This window comes from Carya illinoinensis, chromosome 9 (genome assembly GCF_018687715.1).
Source record: "Carya illinoinensis cultivar Pawnee chromosome 9, C.illinoinensisPawnee_v1, whole genome shotgun sequence".
Taxonomy (NCBI): Eukaryota; Viridiplantae; Streptophyta; class Magnoliopsida; order Fagales; family Juglandaceae; genus Carya; species Carya illinoinensis.
The window spans coordinates 7,291,405-7,305,866 of NC_056760.1; the positions used below are offsets into that span (position 1 = coordinate 7,291,405).

At 34.5% G+C, this 14,462-nt stretch overlaps 1 protein-coding gene across 4 annotated transcripts; it reads right to left on the bottom strand.

Moving 5' to 3' along the window:
* Nucleotides 1-4,185: 4,185 nt before the first annotated feature.
* Nucleotides 4,186-11,153, bottom strand: LOC122276065 (protein SCAR1). Of its 4 annotated transcripts, none has more exons than XM_043085508.1 (9): nucleotides 10,793-11,153; nucleotides 9,259-9,422; nucleotides 8,591-8,714; nucleotides 8,306-8,438; nucleotides 7,849-7,916; nucleotides 5,258-7,760; nucleotides 5,065-5,169; nucleotides 4,689-4,796; nucleotides 4,186-4,595 (listed from the first exon to the last, which is right to left on the bottom strand). In XM_043085508.1, the coding sequence occupies exons 1-9, from the start codon at nucleotides 10,945-10,947 to the stop codon at nucleotides 4,545-4,547; spliced, it is 3,411 nt and encodes a 1,136-aa protein (XP_042941442.1). In that variant the 5' UTR covers nucleotides 10,948-11,153; the 3' UTR covers nucleotides 4,186-4,544. The 4 variants fall into 4 exon arrangements, 3 of the variants coding, with proteins under 3 accessions (XP_042941442.1, XP_042941443.1, XP_042941444.1); XM_043085509.1 differs by having other exon boundaries at nucleotides 5,065-5,166; nucleotides 10,793-11,152; XM_043085510.1 differs by lacking the exon at nucleotides 10,793-11,153 and having other exon boundaries at nucleotides 8,591-8,725; nucleotides 9,259-9,399.
* Nucleotides 11,154-14,462: the final 3,309 nt, after the last annotated feature.

Below are 14,462 nucleotides of genomic sequence, written 5' to 3' on the forward strand. Positions count from 1 at the left end.
AGAGGTAGCTAGGTGGAGTAGAAAAGCTGTGGTTGAGCTTTTTGTACACATCATTTGCGTCACGTCATCATCCCGCTGTGTTGAAAAGTCTAAATTGTGGGTCCCAATCCAGGTAGATTGCGTACAACGTGTCAAAGGTGGTAGAGGGTGGACGCGAGAATAAAGAGATAAAGCTTGTGCCAATATCTTCTTTCTCATATTCTTGCCCAAAGTTGTTTTTCTCCACACAAAAAATAAAAAAATAAAAAAAAAACAAAAGTTGAAAGATAAAGCTGAAAGAGCTTTTTGAAATTTGTCAATTACTTTTAATGGATTACTTTGCCACATCATGTGCCTAACATCGAATTGATCATATCTATATCGACCGATCTGTATATAGTTTTTAAAGTCTCACTAATTATCACTATATATATATATATATATATATATTTATATAAAATAATAATAATAATAATAAAGTGGGATGCTTTTAATGGTATTGATATTCCTTTTAATTAATTTATTTTTTTAAATTTTTGGCTTAATTGAAAGCCTTGTTTTCAGGTTTCAATGGGGTTTTGATGATTTAATTAACTTTGTTGCAAGCTCCCTTTGGATCACAGCTTAATGTTAATGTATTGATCGAGGTAGCTTTCAGTTCGTAATTAAGTGATATGGAAAGTAGGTTGATCTGATCATAATTATTTAATGAAAGTATCTTTATTTAATTAATGCAAAACAACCCTCATTTCCAACATCTTTCCCCATTCTATAATGCTGACAAAGAAGCATTTTCCTTACTTTTACTACGAAAGAGATGCACTTTTTCTTTAGGATGCTTTCCAAGTCCCTTTCTTCTTTTCTTTTTTTTTCTATAAAATTATTGGTATTTTTTTATACACGGCAGTACTGCCTTCTTAATTGGTGCCCATTTTCTTGGTCTTTTATGAATTTTTTTTTTTTTTCTATTTATTCTTCTCTGCAAATAATTGATATTGTAAAATGCAGTTGATCTCAACACGTACACAAACGTATAGCCATGGTTGAATTTATTATAGAGATAAGAAAAATATGATAGACTTGCCGGTTTAGAAGGGTCAACACGACGTTGTATGGTACCCACTATCTGAACAAATTGATAAAAAAAAACAAACATATGTGAGTCGTGACACAGAAAAATTACAAGTTTTTGTGGTCTACGCGGTAGTACTTATCCACCCCATCCTAGGCTGTCCAGAAAGACAAGTTCCCTTTCTCACTTTCTTCCCTAGATTTGCTTTTAAATTGTACCTTCATAAAGAAAATTGAATTTTGGGTACCGTTGATTATGGAAAGAATTCCAAAGAAGCATGCATGTGGAAAAGAATTCCAAAGAAGCATGCATGTTGCTTCCTGTTATGGTTCTTCATCTGCAACTTGCTTTAATCAAATCAGGCACTAAAGTCTTCTTTTCCTTTATTTCTTTTCTTTTCCTGGATTACCTTTTTATTTTATTTATTTTTTAATCAATTCTGTATTCTTTAATAAACAAAAAATATTTTAAAAGAATAATAGAGCAAGTCCTTGCACGAATTCTAGGTCATTTATTCTATTCTCCTTAAGGAAAATGAGGAGTTTCATCACTTCATTAATATCTTTCTGATAAATTAATTAAGTAGAACAGAATATTTTACAGCTCATGATTAGGGCTTGTTTGGAAAGTAGGATAATCTCATCTCATTTTAAAATTTCTTATCATTTCCTTTTCAAATATTATTCAAAGATAATAACTTCTTAATTTCAAGTTTTTAACTTTTACATCTAACGTTACCTAATAACTACAACTTTTTAAAAATCCAACCAAAACATAAAAAATATACTACTTTTTCAAATTTTAAAATAAAAATTATATTAAAAAACTATACTCTAACGATATTATTTTAACTTTATAATATTTTTACTCAATTTTTTCTCTTTTTTTCCAAACCCAATAAATTATCTAATTAACTCAATTATTTTACTACTATTCACATCATTCTCATCTCAACTCACTTTCTAAACATGCCGACAAAGTCCCAAGACAAAGATAGAAAAAATATATATATTTATCATTCATTTTACCATAATTCTCTCAACATTCTATAGACTATGATTTCGTATTAAATGATTGATCCACAAACTAAACATGATAAATAATTTTCAATAATTTAATATCACGTGATGAGACGGTGAGAGGATGACAATAAAAATGATGGTGGGTAACATTACTCAAAATAAAAATCTAAAACTAGACATTGCTTTTACTCTGTAATTGAAATGTTTCAATGGGAAGGTTAGCCAATTGCCCAAAAGAGAGATTGATGGCAGGTTCATGCATCACTTTCCAATTTCCATGTGAAAGGTTCGGAGTAAAAGGTTTCCCACATTGCAAAAGGAAGGGGAAAAAGCAGAGAGAAACATTACTAATTCTGATTCCATGCGAAGAGACTCATAAATACTAAACAAAAAGCAGATTGTAAAAGGGGAAAAGGTCGATACTTTATTCTTTTCCTTTGTTGAAATTGACAGACCAACAAATTTAGTTTGGTACTTTTTTTTGACAGATGAAAGTCCAGCACTGAAATAACAAAAATAGTGGCCCAATAATACCTACTTTATTTATCCTAATTGTCACAAAAGCTCCCTTAAAAGCACATTTGACACATCAATCCCTCCCTCTATTTAAAAAAAAAAAAAGATTTAGATTTTTTTTTAAGATAGAAAAAATCAGATTTCAAATTCCTTTTATTTTAAAGCCAGGCTTTTGAAAGTTTAAAATTTTCCTTTCAAAAAAAATTTTTAAAACTTGATTATAATATAAACTTCTAATATATGATCCAAACAAAAAAATGAATATTAAAGATCAAAATATTCTAAAAATGTTGTATATATGTATTATTTTATCATAGAAATATCTTATCCAAAAAAAGATCTTATAAAAATAAATTTATAAACTGACGTGGTTTGATGTGATACGTTAGATTATAATAAGTGATTTTATTATAAAATAGATCCAACATCTCATATAAAATTATATCCGTTTGTAAATTTATTTTTATGAAATATCTTTGTGACTGTAATAATTCTATTTTACTAAGTTTCATTCTCTCTCAGCCACAATCTGAATAAGATGATAGTAATTTAACTTTTGTATTTTGATATGTTCAGACATACTTTTAACATGTAGGTTATAATAACCAGGTTGACAATATTTGGAATACAGCTAGCCCTTCATCAAATAAAACTATTTATTGAAACAACAACAACAACAATAATAATAATATCAAACAAGCAGGATAAAAATTGCCCCAAGTGGCCGATCTGTGTGCTGAAACCACTCACCTACACCCCCACTATACCAACTGGAAATTCTCTGTTTTTATATTCATATTTGCGTATGCAATCTATTATTTTTATTTTATAAAGTCCAGACGTTGGTGTGAGGCGTGCAAGTTTCAAAGAAAGAATGAGTAGTCATCCCAAAACATTTTTTTTTCTTTTTTTTTTCCTGCTCTTTCCTTTGCCACAGCACTTCATAGCATTGGTATTCATATATAATTCCTATAATCTTCATTCCTCCTATGGCGATTGTGGTTAGTTTGCATTTATAATATTGCGGCCGGCAGATTAAGCAGACCGCCAAGCAGGGTTTAGAATTCAAGTGGTTAGATGAGAGACGCCATCCAATTTAAATAAGAACGAACCCAAGTCATTCTCGAAGGCCCTACCATTATTTGGAGTCTGGACTATACCCTGAAAGATTCTTAAGAGCTTGTTGGAAGTCATCCGTCTACATTATGAAAGCATTCTGGTGAAACTTTGAAAATGAATAAATAAAGAGAATCACGCGTAATAGAGGATAAATAGTCAGTCAATGGAGTGTTCTATATTTTCCAAATTCAAATATAGTAAAGGTTTTATCAGACTCTGTAATTTCTTTGTAAAAAAGTCAGTCCTACTAAAATTTTTCATGATAGGATCCATTTATTTACAAAAACAATTGCCAAAACCTTGTCTATTTGAGACGTTTAGTAATCATTACTCAAACAATAGAGATTTATATCCCTTTTCCACGGCTACTGATCGTGTCTGGGGCCTACACTTGATGATCTGCGGCTTTAGATTTCATTGAGTTCAATATTGATATGGAAAACTAGTCATTCTCCGAGATCAGTTCAAGCATTCAAGTTTATGTGACCAAAAGTTCAAGATGTGATTATTGCAACACTGAAGATTGCAATGAGAAGCAAACAGACGAATAAAGTCCATTAAAATAATCATATTTTCAGGCATTATGCATAAAATATTGCCTCAAATATGAACAATACATTCTATTCCACCTCGAAATTTCATCTAATTGTTTAAAACGTAGATTTAACGAGGAATCAATTAAATGATCACAGTAAGATACAAAGAACTCCTACAATTAATTACAGAAGGAAACTAAGAGTATTCACATATATAAAACCGCGTCAGAAGACTTTGTGAACTCAAAGCTACAGGTGAGTTGTTTGTCATGGACCCAACCACGTCTTGAGAGGAATAAATCAAGCATCACTCCAGGTATCATCGTCATCCCCATCATCACTCCCAACAGCCTGAAAAGTTTCTCAACTGTGAGTTTAATAACATTATTCATGGCAGTAGAATGAATATAAAGGAAAAGGGAGGGAAGTAGGACAATAGAAAACCTGGCGAATAGCATTTGCTTTCTCCAAAATTGCAGTGACTTTGACATTTGTAGCAGGTCCTGGTGGATGAGTTGGCTTTGGTGTCATCGTGCGTCTCAAGTTAAACGACTGGTATAGTATAGAAATAGCACAAGTTAGGCAGAGCAAACTCTCTCGATTGAATTTAATATGTAAACTACAATCACAAGTTTTGATATATACATTCAGACACATAAACATGCACAAAATAAACATTAACTTCAGGCCTATGGACCACTTTTCTCTCTATTTTTTGCTTATTTCCATTCCCATCCAAATCAGTCCCGTACAGAGATATATTTCATATTCGCCAGGAATTTTAGAAGCAGCCAAATCACAAATGGAAATAGCTACTCACTTTTGATCTGATTTGATGTAGAAAATCTTCTCTTTCATCCATCTCCTCGGCATTCATAGCTTGATTAGCTTCCTTCTGCTCATTCAACTTCTGCTGATCTTGCTGCTAAAAAATTAAATTCTATGATATGTTCACTTGAAGACATAATATTACTAATTGAGAAACGGAAATGGACTATACACTACCATGGTACCTTTCCCAGTTGTTCTATAGCAACAGCCTCCTTAACAGTTTGCTGTTGCTTTTCAGGGGATGGCTTAGGCTGCTGAGACACAGAAGATCCAAAATATTTAGGATCAGATGCATGTGTAAGGGCTTCAGATACATCATCTTGTTTGCCTTCTATTTCATCCAAATGGGGTTTTGATACCCGCCATTGCACTGGAGGGAGAGGTGGCAGTTGAGGGGTAGGCTGTCCAGAACATTCCAACTTGAGGAGATTAGAACCTTCATCTGTTACTTGCTGAAGCATAGGGTTCACAGTATCAAAGTTGGGAAGATCAAGTTGAGAACCAGACAGAGAAGGTTCGACGTCATTCCCCATTTTTGCACTTCTAATTCCACCATCAATGGGGATGCCATTATTGGTCGCTCCTCCAAGCTCCAGAGAGCTATATACAGATTCAGTTGATGAGATTTCACCTAAGGCATCATATAGTTCAAGATCCTTGCATTTGGGGGTTTCACCAGATTCCCACCGCTCTGAATTTGACTCAGAGTGAAGGCTGTGGCAATCATCTGAAATATAAGGAGATGATCTACAAAATGTGTCATCATCAGACTCAAAACCAAAGTCATTTATAGGAATATCAGGCTCAGGGACCAACTGGAATGATTGAAATATGTCTCTTGTGCCTTCAAAACCTTGATTTCCATCGGGAAATTTTAGTTTCAGTTTGGAAGTCTCTAAGCCATTTAGAGGATGGAAAGATATTTTCATATGTTCTAGTGGCGGTGAAGAAGTAAGTGAATATACGGAAGAGCAATGTCCAAGCTGCTCTTCAAAAGTTGTCTCAGGAATTGTTTGATTCACAACCCTATGTTGCGCATTAAATTGCTCCAATTCACCGGCATTCAGAGAACTAGCAGGTTCTGTATTGTCATCATGGAGATGTGAAACGTTTTTATACAAACCATTTGCTAGTAACCTTCGGCTGAGTCCAAACACCAGAGGTGAGTTTTCATCATTCTCCTGATTGGATTCGGCAGATATGGATTGCACCGCAGTTTTAGGTGCCATTACACTGAAATTTTCACATTTGGCATCTGTATCAGAAGGTGAAAGTTGCCCAGCTGTCTTCTTAGTTGAGACACCATCTTCTTGATCGTCTTGGCATGAAGTGGAGGATACAAAACTTGGATGCTTTTCAATGTCTCCAGCTTTCTCATCCAGCATATCTTGCTTCGCTTCATGCTCATCACCTTTTAGCATAAACCCATGTGCTGAAGGGCAAACTGTCTCACCTTTACTTCTGTTAGCTAAATCCTGACCCACAGCATTTGACATGGCATAATCAGGAGGTTTTGATGGCTCAAGTCCTAAAAGGCCACCATTAGTCCAGAATGTAACTGAATGACCACCAGAAAAGTCAGCAGGAGTTTCTTGAGACTTGCAAAAACTGCTAAAGATCTTATCCGTCGATAGATCCTTGAAATCGGAAATTTGGGAGGCTGAGGATAATGGATTATTAACAACAGATTCCAAATTGGAACCATCAAGAGTATCGGTGCTTCCATCAAAATCATCATCTACTGGACAGTCTAAATTAGAAGAGATCTGAGGCATCTGTTCAAGCACAACACTCTCTGGGGAAACTGAGTTGGGTATATTTGATGGCATTCCTTCATTTGAGGAAATGCAGGAAGCAGTATCAGATTCCGACTCTGAATGTTTATGGTCTGAACTATTCACAGGAAGCTGATGGATTTCATTTATTACTTCATCATTGATCTTGGAGGCATACTGCTCAACTTCTCTTTTTGTTTGAAAGTCGAGATCATTTTCAGATTCTGATTCAATGGTGTTGAGTGCATCCATGTAATCGTCTGGTTCACTTTCGATGTCATTGATCTGATTATCGCTGGAGATTGACTCAAGACTGTTTTCATGATCAAACAGGATATCCATTTTATCAATATTTGTAAGGTTAACGGCCATCTCTCCATGTGTATCTATGTCAGACTTCATTGAGTGCATCTCTGGAGCTCCATCTCTATCACTCTGCTGATCACTAGGCTCCACTATCTCTGCCTTTTCTTCCCAGGTAACACAAGAAGAACTGGAGGCAATTTGCTCTTGTAATGAACTGGGTGCAAAGTTATCATCCACAGCCTTGGTTTGTTCATCAGGAAAAATTGAATCAAGGGTATCATTATGCTGCATCAACCGAGAAGAGGGCGATTCTGGCTGTTCAGGTTGCATGGAAGAACTTGGACGGAAAACACACTCAATACATCCTGAGCCCGTTCTTGAATCAAAAGAATGTGAATGATCTCCGGGATCAGATTTCAGTGTCATGTCAACAGTGGATGCTGTATGTGAAGGAGATACCTGGCCATGAGATTTAAACTGCTGACCATTTCTTGAATCAAAAGAATATGAGTAGTCTCCCAGGTCAGAGTTTGTCATCTTATCTACAACTGAGGCAGTTTGCAAAGAATTTTGCCCATTGCCAGTAGGAGAACCAAACTGCAATCTGCATAGTCAAATGCTCCATACCTTTTCAATTTGTCAAAATTAAATTGTGATATGCTTAATCAATTGTAATCGTAAAGATATGTTACCTGCTACTGCGATTGGATATTGATGAACCACGCAATAGTTTTCCATTCCCCTGTGATGACCTTTTCTTCTGTCCATTTAACCTTTTAATTAGTAGAAATTCTAAATAACAGCAGTCTTAAGGTAAAAGAGTCTGTGCAACTCTAAGTATATGTTGCATGGGAACAATAGTTAGAAATATGCAACATATACTTAGAAATCTTATACTCAACCTAACAAAATAAATTTCAAAGGTAATTGCATCCCAGCACACTGATGTAAATTAATATTAAGAAAACTCGGAAGCAAATTCACCCCCTAAGCTGGAAACTGATAGAAATTTTGTACGACATGACAATGGAGTATGGAGACAAATTGCCCAATTTAAATGAATTTAGAGTACATTATTAGATAGATGGTTATTATAATAATTAGTAAGTGCCATTGAGTTTCTTCATCATGGCTCATGCTAGTACAGACCTTGCTTCTACGAGCCTTCTTATCAATTTGAACTCTTTCAGTAGTTGCTTCATCAGAGGTAGCTGACGCTTTTTTAAAGAAGGTTGGATCTGAATATCTCTTTAAACAAGATCCCGGACCACCAGTATCAAATCTGAATGGCAAATCAGAAGGTTCCAACATGCAATAGTCAGGATAAACCTTAGACTTCACTATGTCATAATGTTTTAACAGATAAATAAGACAATTTTGAATTTTTATTTTTAAGAAAAAGTTGTAAAAAAGTTAAGAAAAAGTTAATTATACTTGTCAAGCAGGTGCAAGCGTGGAGGATCGCGACATTCTTCATAGGAATCCATAATAAATCGAGGCAAGTCATTGTAGATGAAGTGATTTTGTTCGTTTCGAATACAAGGATGCCATTCAGTACCTGCAAAGGAACTGCTTTACATAAAGGGTTTGAATATCTGAAAAGTTCATATACTACTAAAAGATTATTGACAAGTAGAAAAAAGTCACTACAAAGAACTCCCAATAAAATAAATAATTTAAGATGAAAATTACGGCTGAACCAGGCCATCTATGAACACCATGCAAGCCCTTTATTAAGTGCAATATTACTTCACTGACTTGACTTTCAACAATTTTGTACACTAAGACTTAAAGAGTGACTGTTACACAGTGTCCTTGATATTGCAGATATATCCTATGAAATAATAAGTGATTGGGTAAGAATAAATTTGGGGAATTACCTTCTCATAGTAGTTTCTAGATAAATGAAAAACTTGAAATGCCATTTTTTTTTAAGTCTCGACAAGGTATGAAAGAAGCAATTAATTCTGCTGAAATGGCCTTCTGTGAATATAGTTTTTATGGGCAGATAGCACTCGATACATGATGCCATATTCTCAAGAATTGATGGAATATGAAAAAATCCTAAGACATCAGGCTAAAGCACAGGTAAAGAGCCATACCGGCAGTATAAGCAAAATGTATGTGGCTTGTTTGGCTCAGTACAGCCTTCTCAAGGGGAGGAAGTGCAACTTCAATGTGCTGTACACGAAGCTTCAGTTTATGGCTTCTAGAAGCTGTAGCCATCACTTGCTCCTGCAAGCCATGAAATACCTCTGCTGCAAATCTGCACCATTTCACAGATAAAGTTTCAGTTGCAATTGTGGCATTACAGTTAAACCAGAAATAAAGAATGCACAATTTGAAAGAGTATCTTGATCAAGTTTAATCACAGGTGCTCAGTATTTGCACTATATAAGAGCAATTGTCATAGAGAATATAATCAAGCTTAACTGATTGATTGATCCATTTGAACTTGTCCTAGAGAATATTATGTACTTATGTTGAAATCTTTGTCGTAGAGAAAAATTTTACACGAAACAAATAATTCAGGATAAAGAACAGTGATTATCTTGAATGAAGATTAAACACCTCTTCCATACCCTTGACAAAAAGGAATGGGGCGTGAAAGGAGAAGTATTAAAAATAAGTCCAAGTTCCATAGTTTCTATATTTCACAACTCAGATAAAGCACATTTAAATAACCAGTGAAATTCCAGGATCAAATTTCAGGACGAGCAAATGGTGTGGACACTGAAAGGTGTCAGTATTAGATCGTGTTCTGAGTGTTAAGTTAATGTCTAATAGCTAAACATTACAGATGTGTATTATGGATACAAATGGTCAACACTCCCACAGTTGTTGGCCCTCCACTCAGCTTAAGGAGTCCACTGAAAGGTGTCAGTATTAGATCGTGTTCTGAGTGCTAAGTTAACGTCTAATAGCTAAACAATACAGATGTGTATTATGGATACAAATAGTCAACACTCCCACAGTTGTTGGCCCTCCACTCAGCTTAAGGAGTCCACTGAAGTTAAAGTACATGCTGCTCCTCGCACAATCAAGCACCTAAAACTTAAGGAGTCCTGAGTTTTCATTAGCAAAAAGTAAAAACCCATCCAGACCCAAGGTATGTCTTATTCAATTAGAATTTATAGCATGTCTATGTGTGCACCCCCACCTTAACGCTTGACCAAGACCTACAAGCTCCCAATTCACATGTTATGCACCGCAACGATAATTTTCATGAATCATGGCGCTCCGTCCAGTGACGTCTAGGTCTAGTTAATTGAGGAAACAAAGTAACAGGCTACAAAATTTTTTTAACAAGTCTATACTTTTCCATCAACGAAAATTTTCCAAGCAGACTAATTTTCTAACCGTTAGCTTTTGAAAACTACTAAAAGACAAAAATCTGCAAGGGAAATGAATTCGCACGCTTGGAGGAAATAAATAAAGCAATTTATCACGGAGATTCAAAATTTTCTAACACCTCCCAAGTGAAGGTTTACAGTCTTAAATCAAGCAAGCAAGGGAGCTCAAAGAAATTAACGAACAGTTTCAAACACGGACAAACGCTCCTAAAAAATATTTGAATAAACAAAGGCAGTGATTTAGTGCAGCACAAACAGAGGAGGGAAGTCAAAATAATCATACTCGGCAAGATCGCCTAGCTGGCGCAAGATCCCGACGAGGCCAGTGACGGAAGTAGCATCGAGGACGGCCTTAGGATCGTCTCTATCGACGTGTTTGTAAAGGTCAGGAAGGCCTAGGCCGTACTCGTTCCTCACCTCGAACCTCGCCAGCGGCATTTCCGTCTCTCTTTCTCTCTCTATCTATCCATCTCTTTTTTCCTCAGTAAATCCTCACAAGTACGCAAATGGAGAAATGAATGCAGAATGCAATAAATGACTGAGAAGGAATTTTTAAATGAAAGAAAATACTCTGAAAGAGAGAGTTTAGTGAATTAGGTGGGAGAGATTGGAGCAGCTTAACTGCCTCCCCCAAAATTTACAGACAGACACTCGGGACATTGCCAACTCTGCAAGCCATTCTTACTTGAAAATACTAAAATGGCCTTTGGTTTCGATGGAATGGCAGGTTGACGTTGACCTTTGCTGAAGTGTAGTGTGGGGTTGGTTTTTGGGCCTTGGTGTTATTTCCCACTTCATCCGAGGATATTTCGGGGATTCAGATAGTTGTCTTTGGTATTTTTTTGCCTCCATTTTTGGTTAAAATACAAAACAAAACGGGAATGCTAATAAAATAGAGGAATTGAAATTATTGGAAGAGAAAGATAGAATTACTACCGTATAACAATTTGTTTAATTATAATTATTTAATATAAAAAAAAAAAAAACTTTTTATACCCTTGTTAAAATTTAAAATAATATTAAATTATTAAATAATTTGTAAAAGGAGGGAATGTGGAGTTCATTATCATAATCACAATACAAATAAGAAATGTAAATATATATTATATTGTATTTTATTAAAAGAAAAAAGAAAAATTAATTAAAAGATTGTATTTGAATCTAGAATTGCATAAGCCATGAGTAATTCTACGCACTCACTTTGATGGCAAGGATATAAAAAAGACAAGCTCCACATCATTGTCAACCAGTCTATTTGACTACTGAATCCTACGTTATATTTGGCGTGGGTTTGAGTGTTTGTTTGACTTACGTTGATCTAGTTACCTTTCGCTTCACCCAAAAACAAAGATACAAGCATATATCACATAACTGAGATTTTATTAGTACCACCTCCAATTATCATTAAATTAAATAATTATCCAATAATTTTGTTTTTTGAGGAGTTGTGAATCGTGATACCATCATCACGGCGCTCTCCCACTGTCACCAATGCCAGCAAAGCTGCGTGGTTGCGCAATCACGTTGCGTGTTTCAAGCGACGGTGGTGTCAAATTATTAAATTTAAAAAAAAAAAAAAAAAAAAAAACGCCTCTCTCTAATCGTATTTATATATATATATATATATATATATATATATATTCATATACTGAACAATTTTGTCATACCATTTATTATAAAATAATATTTATGTATAACTTTTTATAATTATAATAAATTTAATATTTATGCATCAATCTGTAAGGAGAGGTGTTATAGTCACAAAAAAATCTAATGAAAATAAATTTACAAACTTTCATGTACTGTAATATTAATGCCACTCTACAATATGTAATTGCTGGGGCAAGTGCATTAAGGAGGGTTATGAATCTATGTTCTTACCTAGGCTTCTCCAAGGTTATCTTTGAAGGAGACGGGTAGAAGATAGCCAAGGCAACAAATAATTTTCAGGATAACTGTAGAAGTCGGTCCTCTAATTCATGATATAAAAAGTATGTTGAAGAACAGATTGGGTTGGAAGGTTTCCTTCAACTACCGAGAAACAAATTAGGCTGTACACAATATAGCCAAAATTGTAGTTCAGGAATATATTTGGATGGAAGAGTATAATTTATATAATACGTTAGATCTACTTTATAACAAAAATAGTTATATAATCTAACATATTATATCAAATCACATCAATTTATAAATTTATTTTTATAAAAAATATCTATAACTAAAATGTTTCTCATTTGTAAAACTCAAAAGGGATTACGTATTGTTATCAAAAGAACCACTTTTTCTTCTCTTTGAGGAATATTTTGCTAGATAAAGGTTATAGGCCAACAAGCAAGAAAATGAGAAGAAAAAGCCAAAAGAGAAGGGAAGAAGGACAATACATTGGACAAAATTAACATGCTATATGGTACTATGTCTTGACATCATTGTTTTTCTTTTTTCTTTTTCCATGCTATATGTCGTTTGGACGTATATATATATATATATATATATACACACACTTCCATTATTAAAGCTCCTCTTAGCTGCTGTAGTGTGACAACTGTGAAGAAAACAAAAACTGTGGCAGACCAACTAAAATCCATGATAACAGTTTCTAAATCTCTAATCTCGATGCATTTGAAGAACTATATATTAATAATTTTTTGATGAATTTATTAACAGTTATCAATTAAAAATTTAATACTTGTTGAATGAAACTTCTGGAAGTCGTTAAACCGAGCTATCTTTTAACTAAAACAGATGAGTAGTTGTATGTTTATCTGTCTTGACATTAAATGCCTACTTCTATAAACAAAAATAAAACAGAAACAGCCCCCAATACAGCTAAGCCAGAGTCTCTTCCATTCCGGAAATCAAGACAGGCAGCACATGACTTAAACTATAGTAAACTCTTATTTTAGTGCATCTTTTTCTTGCTTAGAAGGTTTTAAATTTGCTAGTTGCAGGCCAAAGTTTGAATAGCCAGCGTTACACGAACAGGACATCATTATCTTACATCCTTAACTGAGTTTAACGAAAACCCGAGGGAGGATAAGCCTATTTGATGTTGCCGATGCTCTGTGTGCCGATGAACAGAGATGCTTGGGACCGACTATTAAGGGTGTAACCCCCAAAGTTCCATTATGAGCTGAGGGACTGTTTCCCAGGAAAAAAACAAGAGAAGAGAAGTCCCTACAGTCTCCATGTACAAAAAGTAGAAAACAATAATAAAGAACAATGGGATTCATATATACAAATGGGGTTCACATTATCTCCACATGCCTTGATTTTGGATATTCAGCCAATGAGGTGCAAAACTACAGATCTAACCCAAATATGGATTGGGATTGTTTATCCCTGTACTACTTCTTGAAATGAATAGAGTAATGGAGTGTGATTTGTTGCCATGAATTTATCTTTAATGAAAGTTCTTACCTAGATTTCATAGCTTAAAGTATGAGAGAGATATACACATAAATCAGTTCATACAATATTAATTGAATATAATGTTGTTTATAACAATTATTAACATTATAAGATTCTCTTAATATCATTAACATTATAAGATTCAACTTTAAACTTAAAATTATAACAATACTTGAAGGTGATAATAATTTTTTACCCAAGGTACCGTCATTTTATTAATAATTCACACTCATAACACAAGAATATTGTGGTTGCAAATCACAACTGTGCTGTTAGTGTGGGTAGTCATTTCTGTATCAACACAGTTTTTTTTTTTTTTTTTTTTGGGGGTAATCAGGCCTTATCTGTAGGTCTTTTTGTTTGTTCAGAAGGCCCAAATCAGCAGAGATAACAAAGAAGCGAATGTCCTTTTGAGATAGGCTTGGGCCCTTTATGAATAATCTAACAGTCCTTTCAAACGGTGGGCTAGACACAAGAACCATACAGAATGCGCACAACAAGCAAATCCAAATCAAAGTCATTTTCAAGCACGACTTTTAGGATTC

Coding starts and splice junctions, on each gene's coding strand:
- LOC122276065 (XM_043085508.1), bottom strand. CDS start 10,947: ATGCCGCTGGCGAGGTTCGAGGTGAGGAACGAGTACGGCCTAGGCCTT. Junction 7,917..8,305: donor AGAAGGCTCGTAGAAGCAAG/GTCTGTACTAGC, acceptor TTAAATGGACAG/AAGAAAAGGTCATCACAGGG. Junction 4,797..5,064: donor TACATCAAATCAGATCAAAA/GTGAGTAGCTAT, acceptor ATACTATACCAG/TCGTTTAACTTGAGACGCAC.